The sequence below is a fragment of the Protobothrops mucrosquamatus genome, unplaced genomic scaffold (assembly GCF_001527695.2).
Source record: "Protobothrops mucrosquamatus isolate PMUCROS unplaced genomic scaffold, P.Mucros_1.0 scaffold2855, whole genome shotgun sequence".
Classification (NCBI taxonomy): Eukaryota; Metazoa; Chordata; class Lepidosauria; order Squamata; family Viperidae; genus Protobothrops; species Protobothrops mucrosquamatus.
Window position 1 is genome coordinate 8314 of NW_015388885.1, and position 13080 is coordinate 21393.

Here is a 13080-nt window from a genome sequence, read left to right on the forward strand (position 1 = left end):
GATGGATGGATGGATGGATGGATGGATAGATAGATAGATAGATAGATAGATAGATAGATAGATAGATAGATAGATAGATAGATAGATAGATAGATAGATAGATAGGTGGGTAGGTAGGTAGGTGGGTGGGTGGGTGGGTGGGTGGACGGAAGACAGACCGTCAGAACTGGAGTAGGCAACATAGCTCAAATTCTACAAAATCCCATATGATTTTCTCAAAATGATTCAAACTTTGAGGGCAGAACCCAAGACCCAAAAAAGAAAGGTTGCTAATCGCTGTGATAGACTACACATTTCACAATGTTTATCCAACCAGCATTTGCCTTTGAGTCATCTCTTGACATTTTTGTGGCTAATACTATTTTCAGTACTTATCGCTAAAACATTACGCAACTTTCCCAAAGTCTTTCTGTCCTTTTATTTATTTTTTAAAATGTATTTTGTGAAACTGAAATGTCTTCCGTTTGATTCCTGGTTTATTCAGCGGTAGTAAAAATGTGGCTGGGGAATTCTGGGAATTGAAGTCCAATCATTTTCAAGTTGCTAAGGTTGAGAAACACCGGTGTATCGTCTTGATCAGGAGTCTCCAAACGTGACAACTTTAAGACCTGTGGACTTCAACTCCCAGAATTCTCTAACCAGCTTGACTGGCTGAGGAATTCTGGGGGTCGAAGTCCACAAGTCTTACAATTGCCAAATTTGGAGATCCCTGGTCTTGACCAAAGGCTGTAGTCTTTTTAAGTTGTTGAAATAAAGGGGAACACAATAGAAAGAAAACCTACCCATTTGACACTGTTTTCCCAGACATATCCATCTTGTTTCTCACAGAGACTCCTGATACTTTACGGAATGGTAAACGAGTGTAAAAATTCTTGACGCTCCCTTCAAGAGATACTGTAAAATCAACCACACACACACACACACACAAAAAAAGAATGAGAAGTTTTACTGCCAGAATTTAACCCCCCATGCAGTCAAATTCTTCTTACAATCAAGAAATCTCCCCCTCATAGGGAATATGCATGAATTAGCTCACCTGTCTTCTGATATAAAAGTTGGGGGTTTTGAGGTAACACAATCTTGCAGTTGTTGGGAATATTGTTAATGGAAGTGTTACAGACTTGGGCTGCTGGATAGAGGGTGCAAGGAAAAAATGCTGTATCTGTCTTATTCGGGATATCGGCCAGTAGACAAAACTCATCTTCTACGCAACCTGGAACAGAGGAGACAAAATCCATGATTGCCATTTTTATAATCCCTGCCTTGTTATGAATACATAATTGCAACCCAGCCATTTACAAATGGCCTACTTAATATATATGTATGTAAATAAACATATTTTACAATTATAATAGCTGATAATCCGAAACTCAACCTTTTTAGAATGTTCACCAGAAAATTTGGAATTTTTGTTTGTGGTCAGAGATGATGGAAACGGATGAGTAAAATATCTGGGAAACAATCAAGATAAGAAAGCTGGCATTTTTCTCAGTGTGGGAAGTCACCCCCCCCCCCAAGAGAAGGAAATATTAAAAGGGCAAAAAAATATATTTCCTCAAAAGATCTTAAAGAGCAGGAAAGCATGCCCAGTTTTCTTAATAGCCCCAAGTCTCCCTCCCCCAAGCAGAAACCAGCTCTGTAGAAATGCAGATGTAAATAATCCATTCAGGAAGGTTGGAACCCTCCAGCTAGAAGCTTAGGAAGACAAAGAGACCTAAAATCTACATACCCCACCTAAACTCTAAGACAGAACATAATAGGATTAACCCACAGATGCCAAAGGGACACAGGTCAAAATACATGACACAGGAAATACAAAGCCTCAAACAGGAACAGGAAACAACTCCAAACAAAAGGCTCCAGAGGGTATAAAAACCCACTCCCTACGTGTGCTCCCTCTCTTTTCTTCCAGAGCCATCTTTCTGTCTGGCTCTCCTCTTCAATAAACTGCAACCTTCTTTATAAAGCAGTCACCATGTTGTTTATTCCCGGCTTGGACTGAACCATGATGAAGATTTTTCCTTCAACATCAGTCAAGGAATTCCCCATATGTTATAATAATACAAGAATCAGTCTATTCTTTTCACACAATGCTATGTTTTACTGCTTTCCTCCCTTAGCAAGGTAGCATTTCAAGCTTTCATCCTTAAAAAGCAAGCGAGATTTCGGGAGAAGAGACTGAGACAGCTTGACAAAAAAGGATGTGCTTTGCTAGAAAAAGGGAATGCTGTTTATTCTCAAAGTCTCAGCCCGCTATCACTTTTATAGTTTTAGTTTTCACATCAATGTTAGGATCAATTTTTTAAAAAATTAGCTTTTGGGGTTTTGTTTCTCTCTTGGTATGCTTAGAGAGAAGATGGTAAACATTCTGGAAAGATGAGAGCATGTCTAGGACCTTGATTAATTAGTACTGTGACCATTTCCCCATAACTTAAAGTTTCTTACGTGTGAGACACAAGAGAAGAGCCTCTTCAGCTGAGTATCTCTGCTTGAAAAGCCAGTATTTTTGGGATGGCAGACGACGGTTTAGTTCTGTCAAAATTTGGTTGCTTTCCACTATAGAAAAGAGTTCCTTTGTAGAAGCTGATGAACACAAAGACATGAGAGAGACGAGAACACACATGAGGTTTTAATACATCTTAGTGAGAACAACCCCACCCTATTCTAATTAGCCCCTTCATATTTCTGTCCAATAAATAAAATACAATAACTCAGAAACTTTCTCAAAAAGACACAACAGTTCCCTTCACACAAAACCTTATGAGCCCAACTGCGAAAGCTTAATTATTTTAATTATTTTTTTTAATTTTTTTATAAGCTTATAGTATAAGCTTATAAAAAAGCTTTATTAATACTACTCTACAATGCCTTGGTAAGGCCACACTTGGAATACTGCATCCAGTTTTGGTCACCATGATGTAAAAAAGATGTTGAGACTCTAGAAAGAGTACAGAGAAGAGCAACAAAGATGATTAGGGGACTGGAGGCTAAAACATATAAGGAACAGTTGCTGGAATTGGGTCTGTCTAGTTTAATGAAGAGAAGGACGAGGGGGGACAGGATAGCAGAGTTCCAATATCTCAGGGGCTGCCACAAAGAAGAGGGAGTCAAGCTATTCTCCAAAGCGCCTGAAGGCAGGACAAGAAGCAATGGATGGAAACTAATCAAGGAGAGAAGCAACTTAGAACTAAGGAGAAACTTCCTGACAGTGAGAACAATTAACCAGTGGAACAACCTGCCTCCAGAAGCGGTGAATGCTCCAACACTGGAAGTTTTTAAGAAGAGACTGGACNATAGGGTTATCTGCCTGAGCAGGGGGTTGGACTTGATGACCTCCAAGGTCCCTTCCAACTTTACTATTATTATTATTATTATTATTATTATTATTATTATTATTATTATTATTATTATTATTATTATTATTATTATTATTATTATTATAGTTGGAAGGGACCTTGGAGGTCATCTAGTCCAGGGGTTCCCAACCTGTGGGCCGCAGCCTAGTAGTGGGCTGTGGCCTGCTGGCCACCGGGCCGCGGGACAGGCTGGCCAGTGTGCTACAACCCCTCACTTGCGCTAGTACTGCGGGGCACAAAAACAGGACGCCGTGCCACAGGGTGCAAAAATGGGCTGCTGCTGCGCCTTGGGGTGTGAAAATGGGATGCCGCTGTGCCATGGGGCACAAAAACGGGGCGCCGCTACATCATGAGGGAGCTGCTGCTGGTAATGGAGCCGGGAAAATGGGCTGGGTGGGGGGAGCTGCCAATGCCGCTGCCCTGAGGCTTGGCAAATCCCCCCCCCAGCAGCCATTATTCCTCCTCCCCAGCCAGCCACCATCCCCTGACTTACTCCTTGCCTGCCCGGCCAGCTGGCTCGAAACCTCACCACTCTTCTCCTTGGCGGCGGCAGCCTAATGGACCTGAGCAAGCTGTGGCGAGCTAATTGAGACCCAAATGGGGAAGGGTCCAGTGGAGTGGGGGATTTAGTCACGCGCACCGGCATTATCAATACCAGGCCCTGCCATTCGGACTGTCCTCAGCACCTCGGGTGTTCACAAAAATTTTGGCAGTTTTGGCTGCCCATCTCAGGTTGATTCCGGTGCGCGTGCAGTGCTATCTGCTCAGCAGCTTTAGAGGGCTCTAAGTTTTTTATTTTGGCCTTTTTCTTTCCCCCCGCTGTTAATTCAGAAGATCTGTGCTTTTTTTGCGCAGGGGGAACCTCAGAGCCCTGCGATGACTGAGGAGTAGCACTGTCAGCCATTGTGCACTGGATATTCCGAAAAGAGATATCCAGGAAGGGGGGAAATAACACGCAGACCTGTTATCAGAGAGGGAAACGACCCGCGCCCTGATGAACCACAATGACAAAACAGCCAGACAGCACTCTAGCACTGCCTGTCCAGGCCCTGCAGGCACAGCGCCGTGGCCCTCACCATCAAGTTTCCATTGCACAAGCTTTCTGGACTTAAGGAGAAGTGCAGTTACTGAGCCGCCAGGCGGGTCTGGTGGGCGGCGTTGCCTTCCGCTTTTCCTGCTGCGGCATTGGCTGCTGGTGTTGCCCTCCTGAGAGGAGGGCACGGTGATTGGTTGGTGGCCATGCCACAAATGGGGATTGATCATCCCCCAAACCCCACTCATATTGTTTGTGATAATTAATTACTACTCATTGTTTTTTAAAATACATGAACCCAGACAACATGCTGTTTGCTAAATATTAAGAATGTTATTTTAAAAAATCCTAAACCTAACCCCAACCCCAACCCTGACCGCACCCTATTCCTAGTCCTATAAAAACTAATTATATATATAAAACATTGAACCTCAACTTTTTACTTTTCCATAATAGTATAAACTAGCCATTTCTATAACAGCTAATCAATCTAATCAGTAAAACCCAAAATCAAAGTTTCATATTTTTTTTCCGCCTCAGGCACAAAGTCCAGAAGTGGTTTCCAAGTAGAAACAAAAGTACTTATATTATTTTCTTTCATCAAAACAGTCAGCTTAGCCAACTGTGATAGCTTAATGTGATGGGTCAACCAAAAGATTAGCCCTTGTGCAACCAGCTAGAGTTAAAAATTGTGGCTTAGAGTGTTTTTGGGTTTATAGGTAAAACAACAGATTTTAAAAGAAAATGTTAAACTGCATCAGAGGAACAGAGAGGAAAACCAAGCAAAACACTACCAGTGTTCTCCATTGGCTTCCTTATGCCTGGTATCTTCTACATCAAAGTTTCATTTTTTTCCACCTCAGGCACAAAGTCCAGAAGTGGTTTCCAAGTAGAAACAAAAGTACTTATATTGTTTTCTTTGATCAAAATGGTCAGTTTAGACAGTTGGGTCTGCAAATCCCCAAATCCCAGGTCAGCATGGATTTAGGCTGCTTTTGGATAATCTAAACTTTGTAATCTGAACAGATTTAGAGAAGAGCAGACTGAGGAGAGCAGTTCTTTTATTGTGAAAAATCTACTTCTATAAGTGTAGATGCACGGCCCATACCTACCTGATAGACGAGACTTAGACTGTGATGGAACAAGGGTAGCATCACACATGGTAGGTCCAATGCGGGTCATCACGTCAGAATCTAAAGAGGCAATCAAGTAGAAACTAGGTAAAGGTTTCCCCTGTCCAGTTGTGTCTGAGTCTAGAGGGTGGTGGCATCTCCATTTGCTAGCCGAGGGAGCCAGAGTTGTCCAAAGACATTTCCGTGGTCATGTGAACAAGCATAACTATACACCTAGGTCAGTGATGGCAAACTTTTAGAGACCGAGTGCCCAAACTATAACCCATAACCCACTTATGCATCGTCAAGTGCTGGGTGGGTGTGGCCAATTGGGTGGGTGTGGCCCATTGGGTGGTCGTGGCTGCGGTGGTAACGGCAGACTGGGTGGGACTAAAAAGTTCAATCAATCAATTCCAACTTTGCAAGATCTTTTTTTTTCCCGTGAGAAGTTGAAATTGACTGATTGATTGAACCTTTTTTTTTTTTTTTGCACACGGTGGCGGAGGCCTAAAGCGAAAAGGTTTTATAAAACTCAGCTGAAGGCCTAGGACTGGGGCGATGGTGCACGTGTTTACAGAGAGGGCTCTGAGTGCTGCCTCTGGCATCCGTGCCATAGGTTCGCCACCACTGACCTAGGTGCATAGAACACTGCTACCTTCCCACCAAAGTGGTACCTATTAATCTACTTGCATTTGCATGCTTTCAAACTTCTGGGTGGGCAGGAGCTGGGGCAAGTAATGGGAGCTCACCCCATCCCGCCACACTTGGGTCTCAAACCCAGTCTGTCAGCTTTCCAGCTTTCCAGCTGACAAGATCAGCGTCTTTAACCACTGAGCCTTTGTGCCTCCTAAGCAGAAACTAAGCCACGTTTTAATACTGTTATTCTCTTGGACAGGAAGGCAGTTAAATCAGGGCTATGCACCTGAATACACATCTAAACCAAAGGAAGTTTACAAATCAGATCAGAATATCTAAACAAGGAGATGCCTGCAAAATAATTCACACATTTTACAACTTTTATGCATGCCTCAAATAGGCTTATTTGTTTATGAAATTTATCTACCGCTCATCTTGCCAGCTCTAGGTGGCTTGCAACAAAGTAAAAACAACAGTGTAAAAACATTAAGAGAATAAATATTCACATTAAAAAAAAACAAGAGTGCAAGGAAGGGGACAAGACGCCAATCAGATGGCATCAAAAAAACCTCAGTCAGCAAGCCTGCCTCCACAGAGACTCAACTCTTCATGAATACATGAGTAATGTCCTTACAGTTGTATTGACCTGGCTGATTTAAAGAAACTCAAGATTTCCTGGTTTGTTACCCATAAAAATAAGAATGAAATCTAGCCTTATCTAAGGTGGCTTTCTTGGATAAGCCAAATGTAACTAGGTGCTGCCACCTAGCGGCCACCTGCAAATGAATGTGCATTAGTGTGCAATGTATACATGCATTAGTGTGCATGTATACATTTATGTCTACATTTATTTGTATATGTGTGTAATAAAATTATATAATTATACCATAGGCCCATCTGAATATTCCTCCCATAAAAGACATAACTGGCCCCCTTCTGCTGAGACACATATATGGACATCTTCCTTCCACATTTGACACCTGGCAAATCACCCCCAAATCACCTACCTTTCCAGAAATAAACACGCTGAAAGCTGGTGAAGAATTTCTCTGTGTCTTCTGCAAGCTCAGAAGCTAAAAAGGGAAAAAATATTGTTGATTTCCTTATAGAATAGAATAGAGTAGAGTAGAGTAGAGTAGAGTAGAGTAGAGTAGAGTAGAGTAGAGTAGAGTAGAACAGAACAGAACAGAACAGAACAGAATAGAATAGAATAGAATAGAATAGAATAGAATAGAATAGAATAGAATAGAATAGAATAGAGCTGGAAGGGACCTTGAAGGTTTTCTAGTCCAGCTCCCCGCTCAAGCAGGAGAACCTATACCATCTCAGACAAGTGACCTTCTAGCCTCTTCTTAAAGATCTCCAGTGATGGAGTGCCCACGATTTCTGGGGTAAGCTATTCCACTGGTTAATTGTCCTCACTGTCAGGAAGTTTCTCCTTAATTCTAGGTTGCTTCTCTCTTTGTTCAGTTTCCAACCATTGTTTCTTGTCCTGCCCTCTGGTGCTTTGGAGAATAACGTGACACCCCCCCCCTTCTTTGTGGCAGCCCCTCAAATACTGGAACACTGCTATCATCTCTCCCCTATTTCTTCTTTTCTTTAGTCTAGCCAAACCCAAGTCCTGGAATGGTTCTTCTTATGATTTAGTCTCCAGGCCTTTGATCATCTTAGTTGCTCTTCGCTGATTTTTTTCCAAACTCTCAACATCTTTTTTGTGATATGGTGACCAAAATTGGCTTTTCTAAGGAGTCACCATTGGTATCCTTTTATCCATTGCAGGATAAAATAAATAAATAACACAGCAAATCTGCTGATTTTGAAATACAGATAAACGTAGGATTAAAGACACAAGGTGTGGCCCAGAATGGGGAACCATATGTCTACATGTTCCCACCAGCCATGTAGAGTTTTATAGTGTGGGAAGTCAGCCCCCCAAGAGAAGGAAATATTAAAAAGGGCAGAATATTATATTTCCTCAAAGGATCTTAAAAAGGCAGAAAAGCATGCCCAGTTTTCTTAATAGCCCCAAGTCTCCCTCCCCCAAGCAGAAACCAGCTCTGTAGAAATGCAGATATCATAATCTTTTCAGAAAGACTGGCACCTGGAAGCTTAGAGCTGATGGGATTAGAAAGACAAAGATCCCTAGAATCAACAATCCCTCGCACCAAAAAAATCCAACACAGGACATAGTCATCAGCCCCAGCCCCAGGGAAGCTGGATATGACCTTTGGGATATAACAGGATTAACCCACTACCATCAGAATACCAGAAAGGCACACTCAGACTCAGGTCAAAGTTCATGACACAGGAACAACTCCAAACAAAAGCTCAAGAAGGTATAAAAACCCACCACTGCCTACTACATGTGGTCAGCTTCCCCGGAGCCATCTTTCTGTCTGGCTCGCCTCTTCAATAAACTACAACCTTCTTTCTAAAGCAGTCGCCATGTTGTTTATTTCCGGCTTAGACTGGGCCCTGATGAAAATTTTTCCTTCAACAATAGCTCACAACCAACACTTTGAATTGGACCTGGAAGCAAACTGACACCCATAGCAGCTCACAGAGCAGAGATGTTACACGCACCGTCCTTGGAGTATCCAAGANATTGCTCATGCAGCTGCATTCTGTACCAATTGAAGCTTCCAGATACTTTTCAAAGGTAACCCATGTAGAGCGTGTTGCAATAATCCAGACGGGAGATGACCAGGGAGTGAGTAACTTGCTTACTTACTCACTTACCTCCAGCAAGCACTTGGTCTCCAATTCTGACTGTGTATTGGCTCTTTCCTTCGTTGTACTTTGCACGTTGACATATGTCACCTTGTCGACGGGTTGAGCTTCCATCCCAGTCATTAAGGTTGCAAATCAACGCGCTTGGGGAACTCAGCAGACTACAAGCAATACTGCCTGAATGCAAGGAAGAAAAGATTTACAGGGTTCAGTTCTGCTTACTTTGTTGCTGAATCTAATAAGAGTTTGATCTTGGCAGTGAAAACTTGGAGACGTGTTCAGTTGGCCTTTTCAGTCATTCTGCTTTAGACGTCTTGCTTTGTCCTTCTCAGGAACTATAAAAGAACTAATTCCATTCTATTCATCCTGGAAACTGCCTGAGAAGATACAGGAAATCCTAATTCTTCAGGAATATCCTCTGTATCACAAATTAGATCTACAACTTCAGCAGGGTCCAAGGGAAGCAAAGACTTGGTCCTTGGTCAGTCCAAGGAGTGTCAAAAAAAAGAGAAAGATGCCCCTAGGTCAGTGATGGTAAACTTTTTAGAGACCGAGTGCCCAAAAACGTCCCCGCCTGCCCCCACCCTGCCACCCTGCCTGTCTGCAGGGCCACTCACCACCTCCATGGCCCGCTGCAAATCGCCCAGGTGGCCCAGCAGCACCATGGTGGCCGTGCCCTCTGCATCAACTGCACGTGATGGGGCACAAAGGAGTCTTGTCCCCGCTGCCCGGCTCCTATGTCCTTGGCTGCGCTGCTCCACGTGGGCTGCGCTTGGGGGTGACTCTCCTCCGGGGGAGCTGCTGGTGAGGAGGGGGCCATGGGGGAGGCAGGCTGGGGTGATGGCACACGTGCCCACAAAGAGGGTTCTGACTGCCACCTCTGGCATGGGTGCCATAGGTTTGCCACCACTGCCCTAGGTATATACCTCACACAACAGAGGAATTGAATCACAATTTCAATCAGTGCAATGGAAGCAGAGACTGAAATGTCGTGTAGTTACTGTACATGGTCAGTCCAAGGAGTGTCAATAAAAGGCAGAGAGGCCCCTGGTTATGTACCTCACACTACAGAGGAACATCTTCTCTATCACAGAATAGATCTACAACTTCAGCACAGTCCAAGAGAAGCAAAGTCTAAAATATTGTGCAGTTGCATGGTCATTCCAAGGAACGAAAAAAGAAATACCCCAAAGTTACATACCTCACACTCCAGTGATTCTCACTCCCTTTATGCATTTCACCCCAGCTCTGATATAATCATAAATGGTCTGGCAAATTTGCCTATGGGTAAATGGAGCAAAGTATTGTCCATTCATCCCTCATATGAGCTTCTGAATTGGATTCTGAAATCATGTATCTGCATGTATTTTTAATTAGGCCATTTGAAGGATTTTTGACGGGAAGGGTATTTTATTTTTCAAAAATTTTGTTACTTTCTTCAACTTACATCCTGCCTTTTCTATAATGGAATCAAGGCAGCTAGCTTGGTCCTTCTTCCACCACGTTTCAACCTCACAACAACGCTGAGAAATTCAGCAGTAAGTTGAAGATTTGGCCTAAAATCACCTAGTTACAGTGGTGGGATTCAGCCAGTTCGTACCACTTTGGCAGAACCAGTAGCTAATTTTTGGTTGCCCAGGCCCAGAATGGACTTCCAGAAGCGGCATCCACACCGAGAACCGGTTGTTCACATATTTGATTCCCAATACTGCCTAGGTGGCTTCACAGTTGTGAGCACTTAGACTTGCTTCTCCCCAATCCTCAAGCCACTCTACGATGCAGATTAGATCAAGAATTCCCCATTTTCAAAGACGTTTTCAAAGTAACTGACATGTTTATAAACATTTAAAGAACAACAAGAACAAATTCTAATGGAGGAAGAAATTGCAATTTTTCTTTTTTTTTCAATTATTCTTACATTCCACAGAGTTTGCACACAACTTCCTGAATTATAAACTATAACATTTGCAAGCCTAACCATTATCATTGACTCATATATTGTCATAGCAAGCTAGCCTGTCTTAAAATTAATCACACAAAACGTTATCATCTACATCGTAAGATAAACAAAATTAGATTTCTGCTCTAGTGGGCTCATTCCTTAGTCCATGGCATAAAAGGAAGGGTGACCTTCTTAGCTGTAGCCTAAACTATTACCTCCATCTAGTATGAGCTGGCTTAAGATAAAGCCATCACAGCAAGCATCTTGGTGGCAGGCTTGGCGGCAGAAGAGATGAACATCTGTTAAAGATGTACCAGATGCTGATACAACCGAAATGCTGTAAACGCCAGAAACAACATCCTGGAAATCAGTCTTTTCGAATCTCTTGACTCCCGCTGTAGTAAATTCTTGTCCTGAAAACAAAAGGACAACTGTTTCAAATAGTCTACTCCCTCGGTTGGAACGGTTTTGTGAGAATGTCCACGACACACTGTCAACATTCCAGAAATCCTTTTTTTAAAAAGTTACTTGCTCCTGGTTTTGAGGTGAGCTAGAACTTTTTAACTGCTCTCTGTTGTACAGGTTATGACTGTAATGGAGCCTTGCCAATCGTGGTCACAACTTGTGATGATTGTAAGGGCAATCACTTTTTCGAGGCACTCGTTACTTTGAACCATTGTTAAATGAATGGTGGCAAGTTGAGGACTACTTAAACTGATATAGTTACTGGTATTGCTCTGTAGGCTTCCTTGCTTTAATTAATTCATTTTTAGCCATTGATCTGTTTTCATGATGGCATCGGCATCGGACCTGGCTACCTCCGAGACCGCCTTCTGCCACAGATCACCTCTCACCGGCCGATACGCTCCCACAGAGAGGGTCTCCTCAGGGTGCCGTCAACCAGACAGTGCCGGTTGGCGACCCCCAGGGGGAGAGCCTTCTCTGTTGGAGCTCCCACCCTCTGGAACGAGCTGCCCCCAGAGATCCGGGTGATTTCGGATCTCCCCTCCTTCCGCCGCGCCCTCAAGGCATGGCTGTTTCAGCTGGCAGGACTGGCCTAGGGATATTTTAAATTGGATTTTAATCAACTTTTAAAATAAGAAAAAGGCCTATTTAAATATATCTTTTAATTTATTTTAAATTTTCTATATTTGTACCAATTGTTCTGTTTTTTAACTGGCTGTAAGCTGCCCTGAGTCCACTAGGAGAAGGGCGGGATATAAATACAATAAACTTCAAACTTCAAACTTCACAAATTTACTGATCAGCAGCAAACATAGGGAAGCCGTGAATCGGGTGATGAGCTGGGACTGGCCAGTTTCAGCAGATCCCCTAGTGCAGGGGTAGGCAACCTTGGCTCTTTTATGACTTGTGGACTTCAACTCCCAGAATTCCTCAGTCAGCATGGCTGGTTCAGGAATTCTGGGTATTGAAGTCCACAAGTCATAAAAGAGCCAAGGTTGCCTACTCCTGCCCTAGTGTATGTCCAAACCCCACCAATGTCTTGTGGACCTCAACCTGAGCATCACAGCTCTAAAACCAGTGCTGGGATTCAGCCACTACTTTGCCAGAACCGGTAGCTATTTTTTTGTTTCCCAGGCCCAGAATGGACTTACAGAAGGGGCATCCACACAGAGAACCGGTTGTTCACATATTTGAATCCCACCACTGTCTAAAACATAAAATTGCTGGGGGTCCTCTCTTGCGCAGACCCTGAGAGTAATTAAAGCTCTTCTGTACATACCTTTTTTCAGGTATACATTCAACGAATCTTTCTTATCTGGGCTTCTCACTTTAATTAGGCATCTGAGACCGGCAATGCTGGTGGCGAGAGAATTATCCCAAGCACCGTGAACCTAAGATAAAGAAATATACAGAGAAAGCTGATGATGGCTGCAGGATTGCAGAGAAGAGCAACAAAGATGATAAAAGATCTGGAGGCTAAATCGTATGACTAACGGTTGAGGGAGCTAGGTATGTCTAGACCAGGGGTAGGCAACCTTGGCTCTTTTATGACTCGTGGACTTCAACTCCCAGAATTCCTGAGCCAGCATGGCTCAGCTTGGAAACCTCTCCCTGTCCCCTCAGCATGGCTGGCTCAGGAATTCTGGGAGTTGAAGTCCACGAGTCATAAAAGAGCCAAGGTTGCCTACCCCTGATCTAGACTATTGAAGAGAAGGGCTAGGGGGACATGATAACTGTCTTCCAGTATTTGAAGGGCTGTCACAGAGAAGAGGGGGTTGACTTAATCTCCAAAGCACCTGAGGGCAG

At 43.3% G+C, this 13080-nt stretch overlaps 1 protein-coding gene across 1 annotated transcript in view; it reads right to left on the reverse strand.

The window, feature by feature from the left end:
• LOC107296546 (thyroglobulin-like) overlaps nucleotides 1–13080 on the reverse strand; it is a gene marked incomplete at its 3' end in the record, with an annotated part of 66754 nt that overhangs the window by 4062 nt on the left and 49612 nt on the right. Inside the window, exons 17-21 of the mRNA XM_029286092.1 lie at nucleotides 12554–12665; nucleotides 11025–11222; nucleotides 2446–2583; nucleotides 1037–1213; nucleotides 783–894 (exon numbers count right to left, since the gene is read on the reverse strand). Coding sequence (XP_029141925.1) covers nucleotides 783–894; nucleotides 1037–1213; nucleotides 2446–2583; nucleotides 11025–11222; nucleotides 12554–12665 — 737 coding nt within the window. The remainder of the gene's footprint in view (nucleotides 1–782; nucleotides 895–1036; nucleotides 1214–2445; nucleotides 2584–11024; nucleotides 11223–12553; nucleotides 12666–13080) is intronic.